Genomic DNA, 20,111 nt, shown 5'->3' with positions numbered 1-20,111 from the left:
ATTGTTGCTGCCGCTGCTGCTCCCACATCAGCCACGCTTCTCTATCTGCTGGCAAGGTGTGCGTGTGTGCCTGTGTCGCCGTGTGAGAGAGTCTGATACGGAGGTGTGTTTTTTAGGAATGCGAGATATAGACGAATAGGGAGGCTGGATCCAGGCTGAAGCCGTCTTTGGATTGGAGAGGCACCCACCTGTAGCCTGGAGGTTTGAAAAGAACAGTACGTATGGTCATACAGGATCATTTCCATAAAAACTCAACCGAAGCACAGATAAACCACTGGAAATTTAGGGGAAATACAATGATGCCCCACATTGTCACCTGATGTAATTTAGCCCTTCATCTGACTGCCCTACAACCCTCTACCTTCCAGCACTTGCTGGCTCACCTTTCTTCAGACTCTTGAAGGGCAGGGTGTACTGGCCTACAAACTCACTGCTGAGAATGCCGGTCTGATCTCTGACACAGAAGCGAACGAGGCACAGTTCAGGCAAGCGAATCGTGAAGGACATGTCAGTATCCCAGCGAGGACTCAGAGCTAGAACAGAATTAACAACTTCATTAGAGTCAGTTAATGTTTCTTTGAGGTGCTAATTAACATTTTTGGATCAAACACTGGATCACACCGCTACCTCTATGTGAAAGACGTCAACTGTAATGATGAACACAGAGAAATTTATCACCTGCCTACAAAGATCATTGTTTTCGGTATATAATTTATGGTTTTGGGCTTTGACTTTAACCAGTCTTACATCATTTGAATAAAACGGCTCTACATATCCACTGAAGTCTGCTAAAACTTAGGACAGACAAAGAAAAGTGGTTAGCTAATGAACATAGGAAAGCATTTTGGAGCCTGTAAATATATTTTTGTCATAAGTTAGTGGAGCCCAAAAGCAGATTTCAAAGGCAGAGTATGTGATTTATATTCACCTGGAGGCCAGAAACACAACTTCAAATGAATTCTAATGTACAGTGGCAGATAAATAACAAGTAAACAAGCTCTGTTTTATGGGGTGATAATATGACACTGTTGGGTTCTCAGCTTGTTCCAGCTGTCTTCAGGCGAGCTCAAAATATTACAAACTTGACTTTTACTTTATCATGAAATTATTGTCAAAAGTGTAGCTACGCGTTAAAATACTTGTTTCAGGAGGTGGTATTAAAGTTGTCACCGGCTTTTGAAATTACACACCGCCTGAGCTCATCTTGAGTGCTCTGACGCTAATACACGCTCACAACCTGTGCAAAAAGTAAAGTTACCGTTAATTCAGCTTATTGTTCAACCTGAGTTAATCGCTTTCACTTGCTGCTTTGAAACAAATGCAGATGTCACAATAAGAATAACAATGCTACCGTGCCAGTATTTTTGCAGGTACAAACCGCTCTTACCACTCTGCCAAGCTGCTGATCAACCAAGTGGTAAATTAACAAATACAGTACTGCGCAATATTGTCGAAACACCCCCTATTTCTCTACATTTTGTTCCAAAGAGCCATACTTTCTTGTCTTTTTGTTAAAGTAGTCTTGAGCAATAGTTCTCAAAGATTTTGAAATTTTGATCATCTGGAAAGAATCTGATTGAAAATAGCCTTATTGTTTAGCATTTCAACAATCCCAAACATGCTGCCAATACAATAAAAGCGTACCTGAGTAGCAGAACACGCAATGACCTCTCTAGAGTATGAGTATGGGATCATCTTGACAGAACAGAATAAAAGGCAGCCAGCATCCAAAGAAGAGCGTTGAATGTCCCTCAAGAAGCCTTTAGAACTATTCTTGAAGACTACTTAGAGAAATGACAAGAAACGTTGCCTAAGAGAGTTCAGGCTGTCCTGAAAAATTCAGGAGTTTATACCAAATACTGACTTTTAAGTTCATTAGAAATGTACACTCTTCTTGCCGTATAAATAGTATATTTCCAATTTTGCACATGTTCCATTTTCTGAGCATGTTTCTATAATATTTAATACTATTTATCAATTCTGCCCAACTATGCCTCACTGTGAAGCAGGGAGAAACTACCTTTTAGATGGTTTACCAAGCAGTAGTCCCTCCAAAACAGCCTTCCATTCCTGACAATCCTGCCATCATTTTAACTTTACCTGTGCCCAGTGCAATGTGTGCAAGCTAAACATAAAGTGGCTGTCGCCTGCAAAGACCTCAATGTCAAATGCCAAGCAACATTTCAAGTTTCTGTTGCAGTTAGCAAGCTAATGTTGCAGAAAAGTGTTGACTGGACTTTCAACCATTTTCACTGCAGTGCTCTGTAGCTCACTAAGGTGAGCGACCACAAAAAACACAAACACTTGATCTAACAGTGAATTTAAAAGCTGTTGGGATAACTGACCAGCAATCAACAGACTCACAGATGACAGCACATGACCAGTGTTGACTGGATTTTAAAGGGTTTGCTGAATTCTTTTAAACAATTTGATCAAGTTTCTCAATCCAAAATTACATTTGTATTCACCTTACCTGTTTTATTAGATGACTATATGATTAATGTTCATATGAACATCATAACAGAGTACCAGATGTATTCACTCTAGTGCTACGTCTGGTACTCTGTTTCCTCCTTCTCTCCCTCCTTGTCTCATCTCACTCCCATGTACAAATACACACATGAAATCCGTCCTTCCTACTTTCTTGAAAGCTGAGTGTCAATGATCTAGAGTTAATTCTGACAAAACACAACTTGAACTGATCAAAGTGAAGCTAGATCTAACATAATGGAGAACAGATTGCTGTGTCTTGGTACGTTGTGATATGCGCAGTTTGTGTTGTGCCACCTACAATTGTTTTTGACAGTATGTGTGTTTTTTCTGCAGGAGTCTGATGCAATCCCATGAATCTCCACTCTCACAAAGGGGTCCAGAGCTTTTCCACTCCTGGGTAGGGGTAGGTTGGACCCACTGATCACCTGTGGACAAACACACACAGAGGTATACAGTAAATTTAAGTAAATGATTAGTGAGAATCTCAGAAACAGTAAGAATCAGTAAGAATCAAAAATCAGTAAGAAGAAAACAGTAGAGAAGAGGAGGGAGGGTTTGTAATTACACTAGTCTGGAGAAAGGCAGGCTTATCTGCAGTCGTCTCACACTGAGCTTTCCCTCACTGGCCCTGATCAAAGACAAACCTGCATGTACTTATCACGACATGCCCTGCTTGGCACTGATGTAGCCTTACAGTGTCCAGCCTAGAATTACAGTCCCTTTCCTCTTCTGTAGTCACGCTACAAAACCACAAAGGTTCTGATACTTCACAGTCACAATGGTCCCTACTTGTGAGTTCATAGCTAGCAGGTTGGAGTCATCATTAAATAAACCTTTTGCACATACTTGACAGTTTTATGCTAAAAACTCTTGCAAAAGCTCAAGAGGAAATATTGTTTTCCTGAACAGATGAATAATTTAATGCTGAGATTGAAGATTGAAAACCCAAACACTCCTACCTAAGTTACAACACCGTCTGCTACTCATGAGTCTGATTCACTGAGTTGAGGGCTGAGTTGAGGGCTGTGTTGAGATTGCGGGATTTTCCCCGAAGTTATCGAATAATACAGAGCGATGACGTGAATAAATAAAGGCGGGGCCCTGGGCACACTAAAACACAAGCACGCAACATTCATATTTATGCATCGTGATGTGTGTTGTTGTGCATATTCTATTAGAAGACAATGTCTGACATGCATTTGTTTAACTTGAGCATGTCCTTGTAAAACACTGTCTGACCAAGAAGCATTTTCTTTGTCAGATGTAAGATTTACACAGATTTTCAAAGATTTACAAAAGCGATGTGACAGGAGTTTAACAGATATTCTATTCAGAAACATAAAATAATAATAAGTTAAAGACTGCATAACTCAGCCAAGGCTGAAAACTTCCTCTATACCATGCATAAATGGAGTCCCTGGATGCAGAAAATTATACTCAAAAATATGATGCAAGGTGTCAAATATTAAATCCTTCCTAAAAGTTGGATCTGAATTCCAATCACCTTTGACAACCAATCACTTCTACGTGGGTCTAATATTCACACCAATCCATAATATCCGTGGTTGTTGTTTTAGCAACAAATAAAAAAGAAAAGAAAGAAAAGCAACACTGTGCATATAAAGCCATGCTGGTTATGGTGTGAAAGTGTACTGATACATTCTACATGCTAACTTTAGCATGTGTCAAATGCTAGCGCTAACATGCCACTTTAGGGTTACAGTAGGTAATGTTTACTGTGGTGACTCCTTTCGCTAAAAAAATTCTTTGCACAGCTGAAGCTGAACAAAACTTCAATAGTTGCAGGCTTATGGTCGTCAGGCATTTTGCACATTTAAAATCAGGTATTGAAAGAATTTGCCAATAAGTATACTAGTATAAAATACTTCTTGGCAGCACGGTGGCATGGTAGCTAGCACTGTTGCCTCACAGCAACAATGTCCTGAGTCTGAATCCGGCATCTGGACGGGCTTTTGTGTGTTGAGTTTGCAGTTTGCATGTTCTTCCCGTCTCTGCGTAAGTCCAGTCCCAAACTCCAAACACATACAGTTAGTAGTGTTAGGTTAATTGGTGATTTTAAATTGCACATAAGTGTGAATGTGAGTGTGAATGATTGTTTGTCGCTCTATGTTAGCCCTTCAACAGACTGGCAAGCAGTCCGGGGTGTGGGCCCTACCTCTTGCCCTAAGGCAGCCGAGATAAGCTTCAGTCCCTTTGCGACCCTGAATTGGATAAGCGGAAGAGGATGGACCGATGGTATTGTATACTAGTGCTAGTCTAGTGTTTCTGCAGATAAAGGGGGCTTTTTGTTCAGTGCTACAAAGGTTTAATAGGGATGAATGGATATCTCAAGCCTATGTGACTAGATTGTTTCATTGTTGTTTGCGCTTTTAGTTTAGTTGATATAAGCTTTAAAGAATGTTTTTATTTTTACACGCCTTATGATCGATCATGAAACTGATATCAACATAATGATGTTCCCTCCTCTGCCTTTACTTCATGTGATCCCGCACTGTTCCCCATGCTGTTTCAGCAGTACAAAACCTCGATATCTCTCAAATCTCTTCTCATAAGATCAAATCGTGACAGTTCTCCTTATGAGCTCAGAAAAAGATATGTGACTGTGCTTTTTCGGCAGCTTCTTTCACTTTTGCTGTGTGGCTTTGTACATTACAAGTGCTGCTATTACTGTCCCCCAAGTTGCTTAAAATAATGAAGGAGAGATGATTTATTAATTGGACCCCAGGTCTAATTGCATTAGATCACTCCTGTCTCTCTTTTCCTAATTTTCTAAAGGAGATAATCTAATTAAACAGACACTCTTGGGGAGTTTTACATCATTGTTGGTTCAGAGCATCCGGCAGGAAAGTATTTAACTGCAGGCAAGAAGTGCAAGGAATAAGATGAGCTCTGCTTCACAGTGCCCTACATTGTGAGGGATATCCACACTTATACATGCATGTGAGGCACACATACCCACAGACAGTCCGGTAACGTTACACCTTAATCCATAAATGCACCATGAGTGGATTATTCAGGGTCTAGTGCTCCATAGGTGTACCTTGAGCAGCAGGTATGTTGATTTACGCTTGTGGTGGCTGCTGTTGGGATCGAAGCGCATCTGGGTGGACATGAGAACCGCCGGCTTTAGGACGTAGCCACAACCCCCGTTGTCCTGGAAAAGTCCATCATTAAGGTCCATAGGCAAGCCCGGAGACTGGAAATTGAGTGCCACTGCAAAACACCACAGGACAGTCTCTGAACAATGAAACAAGGAGACACAACACAGTGGAGCAAAAATTGCAAATGCCTAAAGCTTGTTAGATAAAACAACCAGCTTGAGATGATCCCTGCAAACCTTCTGTTTTCTAAAGCTCATTTTCATTCTGCAGGAGAGAGTTAAATTATACAATGACTTGAAATGTTTCTGCAACAATGGCTTTCATTGCATCAGGGAGTCATTCACAATTACCAACTGTGCAATGACTGAATGCACAGTGGGCTGTTCTGCTGTGCACAGTTATGTTTTGGCATGTGCACTGCACACATCATCAGTGACTACAGATTTCAGGCATCAGAATAGAGTGCCAGATTAAGTCTCTCTCTGGCTGGACAGAAATCATTGATGAGGGTTGAATAACGTATATAAATAATGCAAAGAAACAATTCGGTGTGAACCCCCATGTTGCTCTGCAGCCTTCAGCTTCTCTTTCTGTGCTCTCCCCGTGTGTTGCCGAAGCCCTGTGGATCTTCTGCTCATCTAACAGCAATTGATCCTTCTAGGCTACTGCTTTGTTCCGCAGACTCCTGCAGCTTTGATCACCATCTGCACGGCTCAGCGATCAGCGAGGCTACATGTCAGAGTCAGTGACTGACTGGCTGACTGATGAAGATGTATGAAGAGTATGTGTTAAGACAGAGTGACAGGAACACTGGCAAAGACAGTGTCAGACAGATAAGGCTTGTGACTTTAACCTCATAGGCAATCTGTTACATTTTTAAACAGAGCTTAAGGCCTGAATGCAGATGCACATGTTCAAAGGAAATGCAAAGAGCGAGCTTTATCGAAAGAGCTGATAAAACCGGGTCCAAAAGGTGACGAAATTTCAAACAGGCACGCACTGGGGACAGAGATGAGGAAGAAGGAACAAGTACAAAGGGAAAGACAAGCCTATATTTACACAGAGGGCGTATTAGGAATGAGACCCATGTTGGAATGAGACACAGATGGACACAATCAAACACAGGTGAATCCCTGTGTTTGAGGATAGGGAAGGTAATAACCAATGAACAGGAATTAAAACCAAAACAAGGTCATTAGAAAAAACAATGTAAATATGAAACAGAAAGAACGCAAAAAAAAAACAAAAACCCACCAAGCAACAAGACAGTAATGATGACAGAGACAAAGGAATGCAGAAGGCAGTGGCAAAAACAACTCTAAGAATGCCTAAGAAACTAATGGAAACCGACCATAACAAAATCTGGAAATGCATGATTTGCAATCCAACAACTTAGCTCTGGGGACAATGTCTCGGGGCATTTGGGCATAGTTCTCTAATATCCGGGCCAAAGTTCCCCAATCATTGCTTACAAATGCATTTACATTTTAAAGAACTCGTCACCAGACAAAAACCGTTGGTGTCAAAATTGCAATTTGACAAATGCAATCCCCATTTTGCACTCACAACCTGCATGGAACCAAAGCTTTCTCCAATGTGATTGGTCAATGCTGTTTGGACTGCAAAAAGACTGCAAACGAAAACCAGAATGCTTAGAGTGTTGCAAATATCGTCCTTTGCCAAGAACCTGTTTACGGAGATTACCTCAAGGATGAGTCATGCACTAATGCATAGTTACTCGGGGAGGACAGGTATGTCATATGGAGGGGAAAAAAAAAAGCTCTGACCGAAAGCCAGCTGTAATTTAAAGAAAGGGGGCATTTAGTGGGGTGAAAATCGATTTGAAAAAGATGTGATAACGGCCGGGAGAGGACTTGCTCTGGGGGAAAACACAGATGAAGCAGTCAGGCTGTAGATTGGAATGAAATGTTCTTTTCACAGGTAATCGACAGGACACTGGGCCAGGTTGTTCCCTTTAAAGTTTGACAGTCGGTCTTCTGGGCTGCAGTTTTCTTCATCTCAAGAGTTCATAGTGGACCGAAGTAAAAAAGCAGTTTGTTTGTTTGTGTCAAAGGTATTTTCTTTCCTGTTGACACAGTGGGGGAAAAAAATAGTTTCACACATCAAAATTGATACTTTTAGGGTTTCGCTCAAAGAAACATAAGTGAGAGCAAAGCAGTGGTTATTTCATTAAGAGTCATTAACTCCTCTTATTATATGTGATCTTTTTTTTATTGCCCATTAAGATATGAATAAATACTTAGTTGCTGAATTAGGCTACGTTCACACTGCAGGTCTTAATGCTCAATTACGATTTTTGGATCAAATCCGATTTTTTTTGTCTGCTTGTTCACACTACAAATAAAATGTGACAGCAAACGCGCTCTAGTGTGAACGCTCAAAGCGTCCCGCATGCGCAAAAGAAGACGTCACACACAACGCGCTCTGTTTAGACCCAGACCACACAGTATTGTTTGACTGATGGCCCTTAATGTAAAGACTTGTTTTGGACTTTACGTTTCCCGATTTTGCTTTAAGTTATAAAGTTATTTTGTTATTGACATATGGCCTAATAATCATCCTTATTGCTGTTTTAGAGGAGCGGTGCTTCAAAGGATAGTTGCAGATTTCTGTCAGAATCTGCAGATTATACAGTACAAATAAAATGTTCACGTTTCTCCAACGTTGTCTTCCCAACAGTTTCACTAACATCTACACGGGATGGCCAGGAAACGTTCGCGATGTCTTATCAGGCGCTTCTCTGGCACTGATAATTGGTGTCTGTCTTGTGTCAGTGACGTAAAAGACGGATTTAATGCGACATGACCATTCAAACAGCAGTCGCTTTCTAAAACATCAGATATGTATCGGATTCAGTACCACATACGAAAGTGACCCAGGTCGGATTTGAAAATATCGGATTTGTTCTGTTCACACTGTCATACCATGATCAGATATGGGTCGCATAGGGTCAAAAAAGTCGGATTTGATGCACTTTCGCTTGCAGTGTGAACATAGCCTTGGTGTCTTTAATTATTCTGAAATTAAACTGTTTGGGAACCATCTATTATTTATGCCCTATTCATTTCTGTAATTGGATTGGTCTAATTAATTAACTGCTTTCTAAATATTTCCATAATTCTGGCAGCCTTCTTAACTGCATAATAGATAACACTGCATGCACTTGGAAAATTTTTCTAAACTAAATGAATCTCAGAATCTCTAAACAAATAGGAATGTGCATGTGTAGAGTATATACAATCACTTTAGTAATTCCACATAACAAACCAGTTGCCCCTATTTAAGATGAAAAAAAAAATAAATCTTTATGCAAGATCTCCCATCTGCAACCTCTGGCCTGTAGCATCCACCTATAGGCTACAGGGGATGTTAGCTCATCACTGCCCAGTATCTCTACTGTAACGCATTCGTGAGTTCAGACGTCAAACTCTGACTCTGCTTTGCTGCTGTAACGAATCAGCCATTTCAAATGGGAGCTGTCTGACTAAAATATCTTTTGTGTACATAATGAGCGAGTATCTGAGTATTCCATGTGAGTCTTCCAACTCACCGAGCTGAGAACCGACATTCCAAAATTCCACAGGTTTATAGTTTGAGGAAGACATCCTCAAGCCCGTTGGATAAATCCTACTGAGGAACTTCTGGTTGTGTTCAACAAAATCCGAACCTGAAAGAGAGACGGGACAAACAATGCATCAATGACAATGGTCACATTAATCAGAATGCCGATTAAGACTTGACAGCTGTTGATTTGTTTAATGGAACCACATGACACATTATCTGTAGGGATTTGATTTGTCCTGAGCAGATTATAGACATATCCCACTATTTCTCATTGGAATGATTAAAATTCATTACACTACAGCTCAAGCTTTTGGTTTTGTCAACCTTAATGTGTTGTTTTTATTCAAATATAAAGAATTGCGATTGTAAAACATTGCAGAAAGTGAATCGCTATACTGTTTAATGTAAAAAAAGGGAAGATAATGTCTCAAGAAATTACATTTTGATCCATGTATAATTTTCCTCCTTCTGAGGACTGAAAAGCATGGCACACAGCTTCAGTCTATACATTATCTTTAACACAGTAGCTGTTTGATTTTCCTGCAGAGATTGTCAAAACCACCACGCTTTTGAGCTAGATTTGCAGAGACTGCTCATGGTTGCTGACACCCAAGTCAACCAGCTCATAATGTAGCTGTATGTGTGGAAAAGTGTCATTCCTCCTCAGCAGGAAACAGATTTCATTTCTCTTTATCACTTTGTTTCTCCAGTATGCTGCGGCTTAGCGGCGTGCTGACACTTTAACTGATTATCCGCTGATTTGAACCTCTGAGGGCTCTTTTCACTTCCCCAGCAATGAAAGTACGAGTCACATTTCTGGGTTTTTGTTCTCATGCTTTATTCCTTAAAATTACTTCCTTCTAACGTATATGTCATGTTCAATATGCCTTTGCTGTTCTGGGAATTTATAGCCAGTATACTGTAATTGCATTTTCCATCCGAAGACTCCTGGATGAGAAATGTAATTATGCACACTGAGCACTTTGCAAAAGTGGGATGATAAATCAAGAGAAATCTGCTGGGATCACCCGAATAATATTTTGTAACATTCACAATTACAAATACGCATCCTTTATTACTTTAATCTATAAATCCTACTTCTCCTGTTTAATGATTTCAAATCAATAAATGACTCTACCTGAAGCTTTGAGTAGCTTGCAAGCCTTCTTCTCTTCCATAGATGTGTTCTCATAACAGTTTTGATTGTCCCTGGAGTGACTAAAACTGATGAACTTGACAGACCTTGTGTATATAACAAGGTCAGACAAAGCCTCAGCTACCACCACCTTCTTCTTCTACTCAATGCATTAAGGACAGAAGAGACAAACAAAAAACACCATTGAAGTTCCAGTAACAGTTCCAGGTTGAAAGCTATGCCTTTTTGCCCTCATGCAAAATGCCTTTACCTTTACATTTCAAACATTATTTTTTGTAGATGATTTCTTTTTTCTTTTTTAAGCTGACTGGAAAAAATAAAATAAAAACAAAAACACCCTGACTTACTTTCTTCTTTGACCCTGCCTTTCTGGGAGACCAGAACTTTGCTTTTGTTTGATGATCCTCTTCCTCCTCATCCTCCTCCTCCTCACCCTCATTTGCACTCTCCTCTCCCTCTGCAGCATCCTCTGTCTCAATCTGACGCTTGAGCTTTTTATTCTTGATGAGGATCTTATACTTCAGGTCCTGGCAATCCTCCACAGGATCAAGTCACACATGAATGAATGCGAACTAACATCCACACAGCACTTTTAAAACACGCCACATATTTGCATCAGCCAAACTGTTTCTGCATCTTCAAACTTTGGGCACAAACACCAAATTTTTTTTGTTTTTTTTGTTTTTTTGTTGTTGTTGCACAAACCACCCCACTCCCACCGCTATGGTCTGCCACAAAGACGCTGTTCTTCAAAGAGTCACATCCACAGCGGGGCATACAGTACATACACACAGTTAGAGCAGATAAGAAGAAAAGCAAGAGAAGCAGCAGGTGTATCAAATCACCGAATCGAACATCTGCTCCTGCATTTCACCGTCCGGACTCCATATCTGTTAGTACTTTAAAGGGCTCTCTTTTCCAATGAGCAGCAATATGCTAAAAGCCAAAAAAAAAGAAAAAAAGAAGAAGAAACATGGTCTGGAGGAAGCTCCACGTTAAGTGAGTGTCAATGCATGCTGTATGCACAGGCAAATTATTCAAACTAATTACAGATATGCCAGCATTAACAACTTGTAAGAGACCATATGGTCTAAAAATTACAAGCTTCATAATTTCACTTGGCCCCTTCACTTCTTGAAATTTCCATCACTTGTACACAAAATTATATAGTCTGCAGAGCTAAAATTGAGGCTTTGCTTATGTTGATGCACTTTAGGAAAGAATAATTGGTTCTTGAGGGGGGTTTCACCTCACACTGACAGTAAAAATAGAATAAAGTGGTGTAATAACATGTTAATTAACTGTAGCTTATTTCTAATCCCACAATAACTCTGGATAATTGAAAACTGAGCCAAGACAACTGGCTTTTCCATCTTTTCCACAGCTTAGAAAAAGTTGTGTAAACAGCTTTAAAACCCTTTGATGTAACTAGTAGGAGTAATGAGGGAATCCTGAAAACTACAGATTGGTTCCACTTTTATAATTAGATAGTAACTTGAGCATGTGTGAAGCTGCATAATTTTAAAACATGAAAACTGTCCCTGGTGCAGGGGTTAATAGTCAAGATGAAACCGTTAGAGCTGAGGCTCCTACGTAAGCCTGCTACTTCCAAAGTCATAAAGGTAAAAATGATATGGAGAATATGTGCTCCAAGGATAGAGCACAGCTCATTTTTGCAGCAGAAATCAGAAGTACCAAAGAGATTCTCATGAGACTGCACACATTCATCCACAAAACCTTTATCCTCCTCGTCATAGTCAGTATACTGCAGTCTCATTGTCTTTCATACTGGTCACTTCATATTGAGCTGTGACAGATGCTTTCAAAGGAGAAGTCGGCTCGAGTGCCTCAACAGTCTCAAAGTGATGGACACTTATCAGGGTCTACTACGTTACGTTAGATTTGTGACTCTCTGAGATTAAAGAGGCTTGCAAATGCAGATGTCCATTTACCCCACATGATTGCGGAGGACAGGGAGCCTGGGAAGCCTAGGAAGGGAGACTAATGAGGCCCTTTGTGACGATGAAAAGGTCTCACTTTGTTCTTGTTTTGTTTTGCTCTGGCATACAATGAGGATTTACAGGTGCAAACACCATCATTCTTCCGCTTGCAACAGCTGTTCTACTGTTAAACACAGATTCATCTCCTTTCTTTCTTTGTTTTGCTACTCACACAGCCTAATTCTCACATCTTCTGAGTCTTACATTTGGACTTGGGAGGTCTCCCGCAGTTGGGTGATCCAAGGGAGCTATCAGCAGGTTTTCCCCCAGGATAGAGATAAGATACTCGGCCATGACCTCCTGCTGCTCCCGGGAGCAATGGTTTTCCAAAGACAGAATCACTGGATAAGCAGACACCTGTCAATAAAAATCCAAACCAGAAAGAAAAAAAGAACGTTTAGACCCTATTACCAGCAACTTGACTGTTCTCTCTGTATGGTCGTACATCACAGAGAATGGCCTGAAATGCTAAATCAAAGGCAGTTTGAAGGCAAGAGAGGTTATTAATGAGAGCAAATGCTGCTCGGTAGGGTCTCTTGGCGCCCGCAGAGGCAAGAGTGAGTGAGCTGGCTGCTACGCCAGAAGCAGTAATCATGTAACAAACTACATGCTGTTACCTCAAAGGCGTGCTGCCCCACAGTGGTGATGACATCCTTAAAAAGTATCTTGCTGGTGAGGGTGTGGCCATGGTAAACTACGGGCTCCGTGTCTGGCCCATCCCAGCAGTCAATCTCCAGGCAGCGACAGCCTTTCCTCAGAGCACTGTTCCAGACAGAAGCACACACGTGTACAGACTGTATCTTATACAAGATTGCTTTCTGACGGTGGAGGAAGAAAAACTTTCACAAAGAGGTTGGGGCAAATAACCACTTTGCTTATAATATTTTTTTCATGCAACACTGACACACACTTATATCCGCCTTTTTCTCCAGACATTTTCAATCAATGCTTGTCTAGAAGTTATTTGTGTTTTAAATGGAGCCTGGCGCATGCAAAACAGCTGAAGTCTGTGTAAGCTTTCAAGTGCTTTTCTTTGTAGTAATAAAATGTCACATAAGTGTTAAATGTGGCTCTGTTATTGCAGGCAAAGTTCATAGTATCACACTGTCAGTCTTTTGCTTTCTTTGGGTGAGTTACAGCAGACAGTAAAATAGTCTTTCCAGGTGTGATGTCATCATGCCTTCACAAGTATCTGTGCTCACATTCGGTATCGGGTAACCTGCACTATAGTGCTCTGAGTCAGTTACAACATGCCCAGCTAAAACTTGAAACAGAGACACAAACAAGATTGCATAAATACGGGTTTTCTGGCAGGTTGAAGTCAGCAGTGCAAAAAGTCGATCAAAGGCCATTCACACACTTATAAAAATAAGTCTCAGTCACTGACAGATTGCTAGCTGACTACAAATACTGACCATTAGTACATTAGTGGTTTTGGGTGAAAATACACGTTTTTAAACAAATCTTTACAAGTGCCTTCAGAAGCATTTTTGAACTTCTGAGAGAGCCAAGCTAACTCTTTTCTTCAGCTTCTATTGTAATGCTAAGTTCCAAAGAAGGCTTGCTCATCTTTTTAGCTTTGATGCTTTGAAATAAAACTAGTGTCACCTTTTTCTGGAAAAAGGGGACCGAAGTGTGCAGTTCTCAACATTATGTTTTACAATTTACCTAACACAATTATCTCATATCACAGTTTTTGAAGTGAGAGTTAATGTGATACATACACAGCCACAGTTACGCAATCTTCATTTTAACAAGTACCAGGGTGCATATTTTAGTATTTTTGATGCATTCCTCGTAACTAGTATACATTCACTTCATGTTATTTTCATCCCTCTCCCACCTGTGAGCTAGTGGGATTTCTATAAAGCAGCTTGCTGTTCCTGCCAGTTTGCTTTCCTCTCAAGATCATTGCATCATTATCTAAGTAAACCAGAGCTCTCGGGCCGCTGGGTTGAAGGGTTCGCTCTACCAGTCAGCCAGGGAACTCAGCACTTTCACTGGAACCATAAATACAGCACTTCTGCTTCCATCAGCCTCTTTTGTAATCACCTCCATTGTCCCATAAAGGCACCACAGCAATTTCACTGTCTGCCTCAGCACAGGACTGGGTCAATGAAACCAGAGCGCAAAAGAGAATCCAAATGACAAACATGTAGGCCTGGAGAAGGAGACTAATGTTGTGTTGTAGGGCATTTAGAGCTTCATTGCAGCCATTTTTTGTGTTCTGCTATTTTGCTTTTTTAAAAAAGATTTTTTTATTTGTCATAATATTTTACTGGTTAAATTTGCTAATTTGCAAGTAGACTTTCACCAGTATTGGCATAATTTTACATATAAATGGGTTGTGCAAAAATGTTACAATCTATAGATTATTTATTATATGACGTTTGCTATTTCTTGTCACTAAAGGCATTTGTAGCACCGAAAAGTAAAAATTTTAGAAGTAAAAAACACCCTTCAACTATGTTTTGGGTTATGACGTTAGATCATTTGTCTACAAGAGGGCACTCGGCAACTTCTCTGTTGGCAACACATGTTTGAAAAGGCACATATACAACAACTAGTCGATTCTGTGCAATGCAACAACAGGCACCACAAGGTACTTTATAGTGTAAGGTTAAAACCCTAAAATAAATGAGAAAAAACACCAGACAATCAGAAGACCTCCTATGAGCAAGTACTTGTTGACAGTGGGAAGGAAAATCTGTAGTGCTTAGTATGTGGTACAACCTGTCAAAGAATGTGTGTCTGTGCAATGGAGCCGTGCAGTTTATGAATACAGTTTGCTAACCAAGCTTGGAAGCCTTAGCTGATAACTTAGAACTCTATTCTTCTCATTTAAAGTAGCTCACTTCTGGCTCCAAAAAAAATAAATATACAAAAATAACATGGAGAAGGCCAAAAAGATGAGTCAGAATTAAGAAACCGATGGGTAAGGTCATATTGACTACATCCATCTTTTATATACAGGCAGCAAATACACCAGGAATCATAAAAAAACTATCTTCAGAGGCAAGAAGAACAAAGAGTCTAAGAACTGTTGATATATCTCCCACAGAACCCTGATCTCCATTTCATAGAGTCAGTCTTGGATTATATGAAGAGACAGAGGGCACTGAAACTTAAAAGCAAAGGTTGGATACACCAAACATTGATTATATTTGTGTGTGTGTGTGTGTGTGTGTGTGTATGTGTGTGTGTGTGTGTGGGGGGGGGGGGGGGGGGGGGGGGTTGTTTCCATTTGCTGTGCTTGGTATAGCATACTCAACTTATCCACTAAAACCTATTTATGATATAATCTGTTCAAAGCATTCTCAATTTAACTTCAGTGCCTTAAAACATATTCACAGTACTCCCTCTGGCATTGGGCGAGGCTTTTTAAAATACTGCTAAGTGAAGAGGAACACTGTATGTAAACATTGCTTCCCTACCTAACATAGGCATCCAGGCTACTTTGCCCTACTAGCTGATCTCCGGTCAGGTAGGTGTTGTGTGATGTGGAGATGAAATAGCTGGTAAGAGGCTGGTCCATGTCCTGGTACACTGATGTGTGGGCCTGGTTGAACACACAGCACTCTTTGGACTCCATGTACCTGAGGAACCCTTCAAAGGTCATTGAGCTGTTTTCTCTGGCTGGAAGAGGAGGAATTGAGAAGACTTAAATTTCATCTTTAAGGATTAAAAAAAGAAGAAGAACAGCATCTACAATCAAGCCAGATAACTGCATTTCATTTCTATCTATACCACGTTACTTTAATAGTAAAACAATAGTCCTTCTTATAACATCTCTGGTAGAGTTACGGCTGGTGTGTTATAGATATTCATAAACCATTCATAAACCTCTTTGATGATCATGCTAGATAATAAAGTTAGGGAATCACTAAAGTCATTATAAGTCATCCTCCTACAGCCACAAGTAGCTGGGTGAAATTTCGTGACAGTCCATCAAATAGCTGTTTAGAAATTTGAAATTAGATTACAGCAGAGGACTGACCAGTGGAGCGTCTCCAGAGCCATGATGTAGCCTCTGTGAAGTTTCTGCTGGTAATGAATTGTGATGTCACAAGTGTACTGTAATTGTCTTTAGTCTGAGGTGGGAATAAAACTCATGCAGCTGAACAGTCAGCTCAAATGATGAATTTAATGGAAAGAAATCTGACATTAAATTAAAAAAGAAAAAAAAAAGACTGCATTTCATTTGGGTGAACCAGCTGTGGGTTCCTGGTATTGTGTAAGCTGATTCAGTGCCATGTCTAACTTCATTAATAAAATATCTTTCACCACCATCAGAGCTCTCCCTGCTGTGACAAACTGTCTGCTGTGAAAACGGTTGATTTTACTGACTACACTGCTGATGGTTCATACCAACTGTATCTGCTTTTGCATTTAGCAGTTTGGATGATTTTCTGATTTATTTTGAATAAAATCACCAACTATGGTATGATTTAATACGTTGTTTTTTTTAAATTGCAATTCCTCTACGAATAACTGAGTTTGTTGAGAGAAATGTGTGATACAGTTTTCATGCAAGTGCAGAAAAAGAAAAACATGAGCACATTTGTTTATGCAAAGAATGGTAGAAAGTGAGGTCTTCTGTTAGGGATCCTTAATTATGACGCAAATCTGTATGAACATCATTGGACAATCTTATTTAATTCAATTACTCTCAAACTTCGGTAAAACAGTGGGTTTATTACACTTTAAAAAGAGCAGAAATATATCTTTGAAATAAAGTGGAAGGACTTTTAAAACCTATTTACTGTTTTTAATGTTTCACACCACAGTTGGCATGTTTGCAGTTTTGTTGTGCTTGTACAATTAGAATGGAGGTCTGGAAACTTGATTTACTTGAACTTAATAATAATTCAGAAGAAGTAACACCAAAATCATTTTAAAAAACTGAACTCAACTCAACGTTAGTAAACTAAAAGTATGTGTTTCGACAGCTCTTGTTCTGATAATTAGTGAAAGACAAAAGTCTAACTGAAATTAAAATTTGATTAATTTGGACAGCCCTGGCTTCTGTGTATTAATGGCACAGACTAGTTGTAAGTCTTTTATCTTCTCTGTTTTGCTGTTTGTGTTGGTGTGAATTAGCCCACAATACATTGGAGAACATCCATTAGCCAGGTCCATTAGCCTGAGGCTGATGTGCCTTACTCTTCCATTTGTTTTTCTTTCCTTCTTTCATTTTGCCAGCCAGGCATCACAGCCTTTAAATTCTCTTACAACTAAATTAGCATCCTTACGTGACAACACCAAAGAATAGAGTATTTTTTCCCATGATGATGAACAGCAAGGCCAAAGACATTGTCCACATTTCTCCCTTTACTCACCTGTCTCGTTGATCTCAAATCTATCGATCAAACTCTCTGCTTTTTCTTCATTTGCTGTGAGTTCCTTCTGCTCCTTGTGGAGGAACGTCAGCAGTGCACGGGCACTCAAAGTTTCCAGTCCTGCAGCGTAGACTTGGTAGAGTTGATGGATTTCAGCTCTCCTGGAGGGGGGCTTGCTTTTCTTCATCTATCCCTGTGCACAATTATACAGCCTTGCAATCTCTTATTGTTACTCTTATTGCTCTATTTGTTCTCAATTCCAGCTCCTACAGATTGGCTGTTTGCCCATGTAAAACACAGATTATAATTAATCAGCCGATTACAGATCATTCTGATCTTAACTCTTATGTGTCTAAAGCCTGTCCACACAATCAGTTTCTTCTGTCGAACCTCTCTATCAGCGTAGGTAAGACGAGAGGGCTGTCAAGGGATGTCAGGGACAAGATTTTAGACCTACAAAAGGCTGGAATGAGCTACAAGATCATCAACATAATGAGAATGTGGTGAAAGGTGGTGGATCAACCCAAAATTACCCAAGAGGAGTGTGTTAATGATTTGAAAGCAATTGGGACCACAGTCAACAAGAACACACTACACTGTAATGGTTTGAAATCTTGCACTGCCGGCAAATGTTCTACTGCTCAAGAAGGGTCTTTCAGGGTCCTGGTCTTAACTTTGCCAGTGAACATCTAAATGATTCAGAGAATGCTTGGGAGAAAGTGCTGTGGTCAGATGACACCAAAAGAAAGTCAACCTGCGATTCTTGGAGGAACTGAAATGCTGCGAATGACCCAACACCATCTCCACAGCATGGTGGTGGAAATATTATGCTTTGGGGCTGTTTTTCTTCTATTGGTTCATGACAACTTCACCGCACTGAGGGGCCAATGGATGGGAGTACTGTAAAATGTTAGATGAGAACCTACTTCCCTCAGCCAGAACACTGAATATGAGTCATTGATGGGTTTTCCAGCAGTTCATGGAGTGGTCTAACTTCTGTAAAGACTAGTGGGCCAAAATACCTCCTGAGATGTGTGTAAACCTGGCAACCACCTACAAGAAACGACTTACTGCTGTACTTACCAACAGTGATTTCTCCACCAAGTACTAAGTGATGTATTGCTTGGGAGATCAAATACTTTTTTTTTTTTTAACTCAGTGACATGCAAATCAATTCATAACTTGTATGTGATGTGTTTTTGGTTGATATTTTGTCTCTCTCCATTAAAATGGAACTACCATAAAAATTGGAGACTGATCATTTCTTTGGAATTGAAAAAATTGCAAATCAAATAGTACGCATGAAACTTAGGAATGCTCATGACTTTCTGCAACACTCAATTTCCATAATGATAGTGTTGAAGGAAGAAAGTGTGAGATTTAGGCCCATTTAAGACTTAACAGCTTAGAATATTTTTCATGTCACCTTTTAGATATTTTACCTTCCCGTTTCAGAGACACAATACACCGCTTGCTCTCTAAAAATACACAGGAAGTAGTGAGTAGAAATGTCAAGCCTGAGATGCATCTCAGCATTTACCTCAGCTCACTGTTAAAACACTACTTTTTTTTTCAAACTCAGCATGAGAGAGAATAAAAGAGAAGCCACGGTGTTTGCTCTAGACAAAGTTCTCCCATCCTCTCATCCTCCATGCCTCCTCCCCCCCCCCCCCCCCCCCCCCCCATCGCCCCCATCTCCTGTCTGTATCTCTTCCATCAAATACTAAGGGTACATCTCTGTGTAACTTTCTCATTTTGGTCCCTCTCCTCTCCCTGTCATTCCCTTCAGTCAGTGAGACAAAAATGTCTGTGACTTTCTCTGACTTTGTGTGTCTCTTTCCCTCCACGGCTTTCATCTCTCTCTCTTCTGCAGCCCTTCACATTTCAGACATACGCCTCAGCCCTGCAGTGGGCTTGGTACCCCACTGCATCTGTCACCACAATGAGAGCAGCACGACGGCACCAGTACTGCTCTCTCCGTCATTAACGTTTCATGCAGTTACGTTAACTTTATCAACAGATCCCTTTGATTAATAACTGTCCAGGAAAACTTGGCAGTCTTACATAAGATATATATATATATATATATATATATATATATATATATATATATATATATATATATATATATATATATATATATATATATATATAGTGCAGCTAGTCTATTCTCACACGGACTAGCTGCACTATCTAGAAAAGAGCTGGGGGAGAATTAGTTAGCTTAGATGCTGTATCGTTTTGAGGCTAAAATGTTTCAGACAACTGTTTCCTGAAAACTCGATGTCATAAATGGAAACCTACCTCGGATATGGAAGCTCTTGGAGTCTCTGTAGTATAGGTATTTGGAACAATATCGGGGTAAAAATAAATTAATAAATAATCTCGGTTTTTAGCGGGTTTCTGGGGTAGTACA

General features: G+C 40.1%; 1 protein-coding gene across 1 annotated transcript; it reads right to left on the bottom strand.

Annotated features, from left to right (window-relative positions):
- Positions 1–112: 112 nt before the first annotated feature.
- Positions 113–17,882, bottom strand: LOC308391835 (1-phosphatidylinositol 4,5-bisphosphate phosphodiesterase zeta-1-like; the record flags this gene model as incomplete). The annotated part of the gene is made up of 11 exons (XM_080874592.1): positions 113–195; positions 384–533; positions 2,792–2,918; positions 5,555–5,727; positions 9,187–9,303; positions 10,339–10,495; positions 10,704–10,892; positions 12,561–12,713; positions 12,974–13,118; positions 15,791–15,992; positions 17,696–17,882. 11 exons carry the CDS (start codon positions 17,880–17,882, stop codon positions 113–115), a joined length of 1,683 nt encoding a protein of 560 aa, XP_080730718.1.
- Positions 17,883–20,111: the final 2,229 nt, after the last annotated feature.

This window comes from Rhamphochromis sp. 'chilingali' (genome assembly GCF_963969265.1).
Source record: "Rhamphochromis sp. 'chilingali' genome assembly, chromosome: 2".
Taxonomy (NCBI): Eukaryota; Metazoa; Chordata; class Actinopteri; order Cichliformes; family Cichlidae; genus Rhamphochromis; species Rhamphochromis sp. 'chilingali'.
This window is presented reverse-complemented; position numbering and strand designations above follow the sequence as displayed.